This window comes from Trematomus bernacchii, unplaced genomic scaffold (genome assembly GCF_902827165.1).
Source record: "Trematomus bernacchii unplaced genomic scaffold, fTreBer1.1, whole genome shotgun sequence".
NCBI lineage: Eukaryota > Metazoa > Chordata > Actinopteri > Perciformes > Nototheniidae > Trematomus > Trematomus bernacchii.
In genome coordinates this window covers 5,959,815-5,971,624 of record NW_022987720.1, presented here as the reverse complement: position 1 = coordinate 5,971,624, position 11,810 = coordinate 5,959,815, and the positions used below count along the sequence as shown (strand labels likewise).

The following is an 11,810-nucleotide window of genomic DNA, read 5'->3' as shown; positions in this document are numbered from 1 at the left end:
TGTTTAATTAAATAGGCCTATAAATAAAAAGTATACAAATACAAATACTGGTGTACTTCTAAGTGTGGATAATATTACTTGTAATAAAGTATCCATTAGGCTATTTATTGTTGTGTTTTACTAAAGTTAAGCCTCTTGACATCCGTTTTATTTTTTTGTCTAATAAAGGTATTTTTTTTTTATCATAAAACTCTACTTTAAAAGCCTGTCTGGAATAATTCATAAATACATCTGTAACCAAAAACATGTAATTGACTCTCCCGATGTTGTTGATGTAGCCAACAATATAAACACATACTATCTGTAAAAGAAAAAAATTCTGCCATCTCAATAAGTCAACATTTGTATTTAATCTTTTATCATGGTAGGATAATTGTTAGGGATCTCTTGCTTTCTTTCATAATTGATAAAACAGTTGCGCCATCTTGTGGACAATATACTGTACTGCAGATTCGGATAAATCGCGTTTCAATTACATTTGCCCTACACGGCTTCCGTACGCGTTTCCATGTGACAAGAGAAGGTTAAACATGGCTGTCTGTTGGAAAGGGCTCAACAAAATGATGTTTTCACTGAGCTTACTACGAAACCTCCGGCTCCGAAATGAACGTAAGTAAACACAACAAGCGTACAATTCTCCGTTCTACTTTGAATTTGCTGTCAGGCTTTGAAAACATGCAGTATTTAAAATGTTCATCCTGACGTATTAGGCGAGCTAATGTTGCTAACGGTACATTGTTAGCTTGCGACTATTTAACCTAATAACGACCATTATTCGACTATACTGTTATCTTATGTTGTTGTTTTTATTTCCAGGGTTCATATCCACGTGTCTGTGTCGTCTTTCTCCCCACGAGGAGCCCCCGAAGTTCACCCCTCCATCTAAACCTGTCATTGTTGATAAAACACAGACTGTGGAATCGCTGAGAAAGTAGGATGTATTTCCATTCTTTCTCCAAATACTGCATTCTGCGTAAAGTATGCTTTTCTGTAAGTGTTTTGTCTTCCTTCCTAGGTTCCTGAGCCCAGAGTTCATCCCACCCAGACAGAGAACAAATCCTTTAAAGTTTTCCATGGAGAGGAAAGACATGATCTGCAGGAGGCAAGTGCTCAACATCCCTGAATTCTACGCAGGTAAGACATTGGTTAACCCCACAACATTCATACACTGATTCACCCACACACTTTTCTCTTCTGTAATCTGGGGAATATCATTGACACTTTTCCATTGATACAAGTTAAATCAAAGCTACAAGACCATATATTTCTCATGTCCTAGCAGTCAGTCTACAGCCAGATTATTCTTATGCTTTCATTTAAATAAAAATAAAATGGGCAAAATATGATATTGTCTCAAATCTATTGCAGACCTCTGAATCGGATAGAACTTGTACCGTTAAAGGTGGGGTAGGTAAGTTTGAGAAACCGGCTCGAGATACACTTTTTGTTATATTCCATGGAATGCTCTTAACATCCCGATAGCAATGAATATCTTAAGTGCTTTGACAAAATATCCATGAAAAAATGTCATCTGTGGAAGCCGTAGTACTGTAAAAAGTACGACCAATCATTTGAGCCGGCCCGGCTAAAATAACTGGATGGCCTACCTGCCTGTCAGCCTTCCATCTGTGCACAAACTTATCTCGTGCCCTCATTGGTCATGTGCGTGTTGGAGGAGGGGCTCTGTAAGGAAGTGGCAGATTTTTTCCTGCTGTGTATTTTCAAATTCTAGCGCACTCGAGCTGGTTTCTCCAAAATGACCTACCCCACCTTTAACTTTTAGTCTTATATATTCTTTCCATATTATAACAATATTATAATATTCTATGGTAATGAGACATTTATTTAAATAATCAACATTATTAATAATTCCATAGTTTTTTCCCCTTTTTGTTTTACTTTATATAGCAAACCTTTTCGAATAGGAATAAGAATTACTGTGTATTAAACAATTGTTTGTATATTACTAATTTTAAATGTCAATTATTTTGATTGTTTCAAGGGAGCATCCTGGCAGTGACCATGGCCGACACACATGCAGCTGGGAAAGTGCAGCGCTTTGTTGGCATCTGTATCCAGAGGGGGGGGACGGGGCTCGGAGCCACATTCATGCTGAGGAACATCATTGATAACCAAGGTGAGGTTTATTTATGTTCCGTGTAAGCTTTCAGGAACAAAGGTCTACTGAAAAACAGGACATAAACAATTGGTCGCCAATTTGATTAGTTGATCGTCAGAAAAAAATGTGCTCTTTTGATAATGATCAATTGTCATCATCATTTCTTCTGTAAAAATGATGGCATAACTTGCTATTTTTGGGTAGTTGCACCCCATATTTTTGACACACAATGTGACATCACTGTTACCTGGCATGAAGGTATATTTAGTCTTATGTCAACCAAATAGTTTTGTCATTGATTTGTAAATGAAGTAACTCACTATGACCGTCCATTTCCTACACTAGTTCTGTATGATATACAATGTTTCTATGATATTAAGGTTTTCTTGTGTAGTCACAAAGTATGCTGCTTCTCAACCTGAGACCCTCCCTCTATTCATGTGTGTTCTCTCTTTAATAGGGCAACACAGGCTTATTGTTTAAAAGAAGTGCTGTCATTTAATTGCAAAATCATGCTTAATAACTTTCCCCATACTGAGGTTCATCCAATTATACAAAAAGTGAACCAGTTTGCCTTTTAAGTTAAACTATGATTTCAATCATGTGTCTCAGGTGTGGAGATTTGCTACGACCTGTACAGCCCTCGCATCCAGAAGATAGAAGTGCTGAAGTTGGAGAAGAGGCTGGACGACAGCCTGTTGTACCTGAGAGACGCTATGCCTGATTACAGCACCGTGAACCCGGACATGAAGCCCGTGCCCATCTCCCCCACTGGAGAGGTGCCTTTAAACGAAGTAAGAGTCCCTACAGGGTCTGAATATGTCAAAAAGAGCTGGATTCAATGGTTCCTCTTTAAACTCATGCATACTTATTACAGGGTTCTTACGGTCATTCAAAACCTGGAAAAGTCATGGAAATTCAAAATGCTAATTCCAGGCCCTGGAAAAGTTATGGAAAACAACATTTTTCCCAAAGTTTTGGAAAAGTCATGGAAATGTAACGTAACTAAAGTTGCATCAAATATAATTTATATTTTATCTAATCGCCAAAATAGTAATACTATAATGATAATAAATACTGTATCGTATAGTAATGAAACATAAAATGGCATTTAACTGACGAGGTGTTTTGCTGGTGAGAGATTTGAGTTGCTTTAGCGTGTAGAAGCTAGTAAGCCTACTATTTGATTTGTTTGAGATAGGCACAACATGTTTCATATGCAGACGTTATTTTCCTGTTCCATGTTAAAATAAACCATTTTCAGTGGTACCGCTGAGAAAGTAATTTTTTTGGTCATGGAAAATTAGGTAAAGGTCATGGAGAAGTCATGGAAAAGTCATGGAAAAGTCATATGAACCCTGTTATTAATGGTTTGGCTCTATTAAACCTGATGTACTTATATGACTGTTTTCTTCAAGTTTGTATCTTCTTGGTCGAAGGCACTTTGGATAAAAGCGTCAGCTAAATGCAATGTAATATTGTTAAAGCTATTGTTAGAAACCTATACTATTATGATTCTTATTAACGCAGGTATTTTTTCTGGTAATGTTGATCAATATTTTCCAATGATTGGGATTTTCTGTCAATTCACCAGATCAAAGTAAGGATGCGGCCAAAGCCATGGTCCAAACGCTGGGAACGACCAAAATTCGACATCAAGGGCATCCGCTTTGACCTGTCCCTGACGGAGGAGCAGATGGAGCACGCGCAGAAGTGGGCGGAGCCATGGAGAGAGTACGACATGCTGAAGGAGTACGACACCTCCAAACTGGAGGAGCAGATCTTCAATGAGGTCCAGCAGATCACGAGCAAGTGAGGGATATCCTAAACTGCAAACGTTGTCCCATTTTACCATCAGCAGACTTTGACAGGAATGGGAGGTTTTCATGGATGAAGAACACTCTGCTGGATTAAGTCAATCCAGATGGTTCACCACAGTGTAAAAATGTGCAGGAGCAAATATGAAAGCTGGAGTTGTAGTCTGAGGAGTGATGTCTTCTTTGTGTGTAGCAAGTCTACTGTACTGGCCTTAGTAATCACATCAAATACGTGTTTTCTATAATAAAAATACATTAAATATTCTTTCTTTTGGATTACATTTTGTTCTCTCAAGAAACAATGTGAGTTTTAGTTTGAATTATTCCTCTTTGCTTTAAAGGTAGGGTAGGTAAGTTTGAGAAACCGGCTCGAGATCGCTAGAATTTGAAAATACACAGCAGGAGCAAATCTGCCACTTCCTTACAGAGCCCCTCCTCCAACACACACGAACGCGCACATGACCAATGAGGGCACGAGATAAGTTTGTGCACAGATGGAAGGCTGACAGGCAGGTAGGCCATCCAGTTATTTTAGCCGGGCCGGCTAAAATGATTGGTCGTGCTTTTTACAGTACTACGGCTTCCACAGATGACATTTTTTGATGGATTTTTTGTCAAAGCACCTAAGATATTCATTGCTATCGGGATGTTAAGAGCATTCCATGGAATATAACAAAAAGTGTATCTCGAGCCGGTTTCTCAAACTTACCTACCCCACCTTTAAGGTTAGTTACATGTTGGTATTTGCCATGGAGTTATGAAGAGTTGACACTAGGTGGTGCTACTCCTCTTTAAATGTCACATCCATTAGCAGTTGCATAACCAAGCCTTTGTTGTGTCCTAAAGTGTTTAGAGGGAAACGCTGCCATGCTAAATAAACAGACAGTGTATTTGTTTTAGTTGAAGAAATAATGAAGAGCCTGTTTGCAAAAAGCAGCTTTACCGAGTTATCTGATGTAACATCTGAAAAGGGGGGTTTTATAATCACATGTTCCAGCTTTGAGGGGCTTCTGGGTATAAATTACCAAAGATTTCCAGATAAATCAGTAAACCTGCTTCTTGGATCAGGTCCCAGTACCTTGCACTTTAAAAAAAAAAAAGCAACCCTGGTAGTCAAGGCCCATACACCAAGGACACCCAGTAGTGTTTTACTGTTGTGGATGGAAAATTGTGGTGTTGAGATGGTATGTTAGAGCGTCAGTAGGGTAGTATAAAACACTTGGACTCCTTATGTTATGTCTGCTCACTGTGAATGTGTGTGTGTGTATAAACACCCCGAATGAGTCCCTGCACTCTAATTTCTCCATATTACAGGATGAGACGCGTAGAAAATGGTCTTTAATACAGGAGCAGCAGATGTTTACTGAGCTCATTACGGACCACACAGATTTCCTGTGTGGAGATATGGAGGAATAAAGAGAGCGCTTACTCCCGCTGCTTTTGAGGTGCTGGAATGGAAGAAATGCAGTTAGGAGCTTTTAACGACATATTTGGGGTAGAATGAATGGTTTGCCAATGATTTGATCCAAACCTTCACCTGTTAATAACTTTTTATCAACTTCACTTCAGAGTCACATGCAGTGTTTAGTCCCAGTGTTGACTCTCATTTACTGTGTCCAATCAGAGCTGACCTGCAGCAATGAAAACCAACTCCATCTGCTTGTGTGTACAGTAGACTGAGAGCTGGTCCTGCACATTGTCATTATGTTGCCCACTGAACCAGCTGGCCCTTTCACCTTTTCATTTTTTAACTCTCAGTATTTCTGTTAGCGACTGATTGATGTTTTCATGTGGAGGCGGTAACAGTAATGTTTATCCTGCTGATGCTCTAGAAGCATTCCAAGGCGACACCACTGGACTGGTAAACCAGTTTAAACCACAAAGTTACTCAGTCTGAGTAACTGCATCAAGGAAACTTCCTGCCTCAATGTGCGCGTATATGTGTGTGTGCGTAGATGTGTGTGAGAGTGTGTGTGTGTAAGTACTTCAGGGTTGTGATCTCAACTGTATGTGCCTCCCATGCCCCCAGGTTGACTTCTCTGCACCTGGAGTGAAGTTAAAGCCCCTTGGCTGGGAAAGGAGATCAAACACCAGCTCTTTCACACATACACACACACACACAGCGACTTGTAGACAGACTATCATATCAGCCTTCACAGACAAGACACCTCAAACAGTGCCAACCGTAAACGTCTGGGACCGCCTGTCTGTCAATCGTCACGCGGAATAAGATATGCTCCATTTGCGCTTGCCGTGGAATCGGGGTGGGGCATGCAGGTTGGAGGAGCCCATAATCCCACCCCTCAATAACAACCCACTGTAAAGCATGGTGGGCCGATGATAGCTACAGTGCCACACTACTATGAAGGTCAGTGCAGGAATGTAGGGAGGGACACACTCTTCCAATCTGTCTTCCTCCCCTTCACTGGTGCTCCCATGACCTTCATCTCATTGAGGGAGGATCGCGCCCGCTTTGAAAAGGAGCCAGGTTGATGAATAGGAGAGGATGTGATACAGGGTGTGCAGTACTCCCACAGGTTGAGATTTTGGGGTAATGTCTTCCCCACAATACACTAAATGCACCTTCTCTAACATCTCTGTCACCGTGTGATTTCTTACTCTTCTGTCAGCAGGCCTGAGGAAATGAGTCTCACTCTCTCCGTCTCTACAAGAAAGTGTGAACTGGGTATGAGCCGTCTGAGTGTGTGACAAGTGCAACGGGACACTGGGCCACCCATAGGCCTCAGGTAAATTACACCCTGTCACTGTGTGTGTGTGTACATGTGTGTACGTGCTACTCAGGGCCACCCGTAGTCCTAGGTAAATTACACACTTGAGTTTCACCATATGTTTCCAGTGAAACGACACGACCGTCTGCTCCTCTCCCGACCGCCCCATGGGTCTGACGGGGGCTCCTGCTGCCATCACTCTCTCTTTGTTACACACACTCACACACCAGCCGAACAGTGCGACAGCTGTTGGGAAACATTACATTGCAAGCAGCTGATGCCTGAAGCCGAACAGGCACATATCACAGTCATTTTAATAATGCGATCCAGTGTGGAGAGGGTCTGGCGGGAGGTGCCAAGGTCACGGGATCGCTTCCAGTTGGGGTCAAGCATCCGAAAAATGTACAGATAAAAGTGTCAATCGAAATGGCATATGTCCAACAATTCCCATTCAGCTAGGATGTACGAGCAGGAGTGGGGGCACTGATAAGAGGCAACTTTGTGTTGCACTTCCATAAAGTTAAGGGGTTTAAGAGACAGAAAAGAAAAGGAAGCGTAAATATCTTTACTTTTAGTACCTAATAAGCCCCAAAAATACTGGATCCTACACCTCAAACGATTTTATTGCTAGACCCTCCCTTCCTGGTAAGTGGCAATCTGTACACCCCTACTTTGTAAGGCAGGCTTCAGTTGAAATGTCTTAAACTCAATCTGGGAAACACAAGTGATGTCACAAAGTCATTTTCTCGGTCTTGACTAAGCTCCTTCAGAACCACAGAAGATATTTTACAACTGTGTTTACCGGTTGTGTATTACCCCTGTGACTGTAACATAGACTTTGGTATGGAAAATTGTTCCCCTTTAATTTAGAAAACGATATAATTACATCTGCCGAAGAGGTTATGTTTGTTGTTTGTCATCAGCATTTCAGAAAATGAATAGCCCTTTTTTGGGGGGGAAGGGTGAAGCACAGGCCAAGGACGAACCTGTTTAATTCGGAGTTCATCTGAGTAACGGGGGAGAATTACGCAATATTTTTGACTGGATTGAACGCAGCTTTGGCAGATTGAAGCGCCATTCTAGTTCATTATATACTTTTTTGCATTTTCTGCACTGAAACCTAAGTAAATACTTTACAATTTGAATTTTGACTTTCTCATTTAGGGGAATAAACTTAGAGTCAACAACTTAAAACAATAAGGGCTGATGATATTCCAATGTGTTCTTATTGTCAACAAATCCCAAGAAAAGACCAAAATCAACAATAATTTGATCCTACTAACAAGTATTGCCTGTTTAACCATAATAACCAAATGTGTATTAATCTCCAACTACAGAATAGTGTCCAAGAAATGCACTATTTACCCCAGTTTAAAATATAGTTTAATTAAAGCTATAGCATAGTCAAAAGATGTCAATAAAGAGAGTGTTGAAGGATGGATAAACTCACTGTTGCAATGGTCCTTTCATGGGATTTGGAGATGTCTCTGGAAGGGCAGCAGAATAAATGACAGGATGAATGGATTTTAATCAGTTTAAAATGGCTTGCACCATCATTGCTGTGTACTGTATGACCCAATACAATTCTTCAGTTAAAGAAAAAAAAGGCTTGGGCCTTGATGAAAAGCCACCCTTCAGTCATATGATCAGAGCAACACTGTGACCAGACCTGAGGCGAATAATTATTTTGTTTGAAGATAATCCAGTCAGATATGTTGCATAATCACAGAGGCTATTTCAATGTAACTGACTGTATAGCAGGTAAGTTAAATATTAAGTCATAATCTATGTAATACACAGCCTCAAAATGTACTTAATTGACTATAAGACGTGAGGCTATAAGCTGTAAAATGAAAGGAAACACGACATTCCCTCTGAAACGTTTTATGTATCGACACGGTGCCACATAGGATTTCTGCCCAGTCCCGACAGCATTCCTTCACGTAATCAGGTCACAGCTGTCTGAATGTGTCCTTTATGTTTATGTGTTCTCTTTAATCATATTTTCAGTATTTACTTCTTTTAGGATGTCCCTGTCCACATGCAGTCCAAGATAAGAGCACCCAAGGCTGTTTGATGCATTCTTCACATTTCCTTGGTATCACTGCGTGTTCCTGCCACAGCAGCTTTGTGTGTTCAGTTGTGTTTTTAACGTTCAGAACAGCCGAGCTAGGTCATAACACGGCACAATATTCGTTAAAATGGGTTGTTATTCCTGTTTGGTCATGGTGACCCTGCCTGGTACTTAAAAAAAACAGCCGTGCGGCCTGAAAGTATGCGTCTGCTTTGATGTGAGGGAAAATATTATGGTGGGAATATGAGCAGTTTCATACCCTGGCCTCTGGGGGGCGCCCTCCTCTTTGTCTCCCTGCTACTGCTCCCCAGTCCCCTGCACAGCTGGTCTTCTTCTCTCCTGAGCTGTAATTGCAGCTCTGTCCTGGGAAATAGAGGGAGGAAATCCCAGAGCTTTCGCCCTGCAACAATGACAATAAAAAAAGAGGTGAGCAAAAGAGGAAGAAAGCGTTTCAGCTGAGATGAAAGAAGGAGGGAGGCTTAGAGGAGAAGGGAGTGCTGGCTCAGGAGTGCAGAGCGCAGTGGAGGTAGAGAGGCAGAGATGAAGGAGAAAGCAGGAGAGGAGGGATGGTGTTGGTGATGGTAGTAAACGCTTGAGTTTATTAACCTCATTTAGTTGAGAGGCTGAGAGTGAAGGGAAGGGGAGGAGTGGTGTGTTCATACTGTGAACGCAGGGCTGGAGTTTACTAATGAGGGCTGCAAATGCACACACACACAAACACACACTTTCCTTAGCTCATTCCCTCGCTCATACCAGATTCACCTTGATCTGATGCCAAGTATGCAGGCAGAACACACAGTCACAGGAACGGGTACTGCCAGCTTCATCTCACTGCCTGCCTCCTCTGGTTTTCTCTCATATCAAACATCAGCTGAGAGGCAATTCTAACCAAATTGCTATTGATACAAACGTTTGTTTCCCAGCCAAACCACATCGCTTTTGATTGTGTGATGATCTTAAGTGTATATTTTGTCATGCTTTGTGAACATGGTTTGAACGATATTCACATTTATTGGATATTCAGAGTTGTGTAGGACTGTTAGAGGAAACCGAAGCGGTTAAAAGACACTTCAAAACTCAATATACTGTAAGGCTTGGGGTCGAGAAGGTCAAGAACAAAGAAAGGTGAAAAATATACAATCTTGTTAGGCAACATGGCCAACCTTGGGGGATAAGGTTGAGGTCAACTTAAAGATATTGTCTAGAAATATTGGACAAATGGAAGTATTTTTTTGACATTGTGAATTCTTATTGTTTCCTTAATTCACAAACAATAAAACAATACAGCTAACTAACTAATTCAGTTAGTAAATACACAAGTAAGTACGTTATTAAGTAAGTTAGTAGGTAAGTAAATAACAAAGAGCTATAAAAAGCAGCATGTATAAGTAAACAAATGGGACACAGTTCAATTGTAAAAGCTACAATAAAATACAAAAGAGAATCTCAAATAATATTGGAATACAACATTTGTATTATCAGAATCAGAATCCGTTTTATTTTACTTTTTACAGAAAGAAGAATATGTAGCAAAAAAAAAAAATTGACTGTAATGACAGCCATTTAAAAAACTAGTTGCATGTTTGACTTCTATAAGCTTACACACTTACATTTTAAATATAAGGTAAGAACAGAGAAACTTAACCCTCGGCAGACTACTGTGAAAACATCCTTCTGAGGTCAACAAACACAAATGAGACCAAGTCACTCATGTATTTACAGTATATATTGCATTTGAACAATAAAACAACGTTGTCTGGCCTTGTCTGTCTTTCTGTGACACACAAGGCCTAGCAATCACCAGATTGAAAAATAAATTTTTACCACAATCGTGTTAAGTTGTCCCATCAGTTTCAGACAAGAAGAGAGGAGCCCTTCACTTTATCCTGATCGCCACCCACCCCATGCATCCATTATATGAGCTGACCACTAATGACCTGAGATGGACACAAAGAATGCACACTTAAGACCCTCGCTGAAGACGAATGAGTGAAGCTGCACTCTGAACTATTGACAAATGGCGTGAAACACACACACACTGTGGACACACACTTAGAATGCGAAGTGAAGATGGATGACACAGTGAAGACACTCCCAGAACTGAACTGTAGGTGACAAATGATCAGACCCCTCAGTGGGGGGACTGCCCCCCTGCTATGGCTGACCAAAGGTTGGTTATTCTGCGATTTCACAAAGGTTAAGTGACCATTTCTTCCCCCTGCTGATTGGTGGACCCACTGATAAACAACGCCATTCTTCTTTTAATGCTTTTCCTTTAGAGAAAATAATTCAAAGTCATGTCAAATAAATGTTATTTATATAGCCCATTAGCTCAGGTTTGATTCATAGGGCTTTACAATGGGTTTGCCATACAAGCTGTATATTCTTACACTCTTGATATGTCAAATGTTGCTGAACTTAAAAAAATTAGTGTTACAACTGCACCCACAAGTGATGTAGAGTTAACTAAGATGGAATCAACCTATATTTATTTATAATAAGAGAAATAACCACCATTTGGAACAGCTTTAAACCCAGTATTTGATGCCTAAAGTAACAAGACTTTTATACACTTCTGTTTATTATGAATATACTGTAAAGATTTATGTGGCTAAACCACGCAGGGGAAAGATGAATAAACATGCGGGCTACCTTGTTAACCCTGCTCCTACCAAAACATAAAATGGTATAATTATTTTTTTATTAAACCGTTTGAGGAACCAGATGGGTGTTTTTTTGCGGGGCAACACAATGAATACAGAAAAGTTTAATGTCAACTTACTTTTCTGTGAGTGACAGCCCCCCAAACACTCTTTGAACTGCTATGATACAGTAAACCGTTTCCCATCTGGAACTCCAAGCAGGTTAAAACAGAAAAAAGGGAAAACTAATTTGCAAATATTTGACCCGATCCTGATATGAAAACAAACCCTGTAGCAGCCAGCAGACTCCACGTGGGCCTGCTTGACGCTCATTGAATCCGATGGAGGTTTCAGAACCTAATCTGACCCATCAGTCGGACTCTCAGGGTCTCATCTTAAAGAGCTGTGACCGGCCATTCATGGCAGCTC

The 11,810-nt window shown here is 40.6% G+C and overlaps 1 protein-coding gene across 1 annotated transcript; it reads left to right on the top strand.

The window, feature by feature from the left end:
* Positions 1–505: 505 nt before the first annotated feature.
* Positions 506–4,201, top strand: mrpl19 (mitochondrial ribosomal protein L19). The gene is made up of 6 exons (XM_034142215.1): positions 506–609; positions 817–931; positions 1,016–1,134; positions 2,003–2,137; positions 2,732–2,913; positions 3,714–4,201. Exons 1-6 carry the CDS (start codon positions 531–533, stop codon positions 3,933–3,935), a joined length of 852 nt encoding a protein of 283 aa, XP_033998106.1. The 5' UTR covers positions 506–530; the 3' UTR covers positions 3,936–4,201.
* The last annotated feature ends 7,609 nt before the right edge of the window (positions 4,202–11,810 follow it).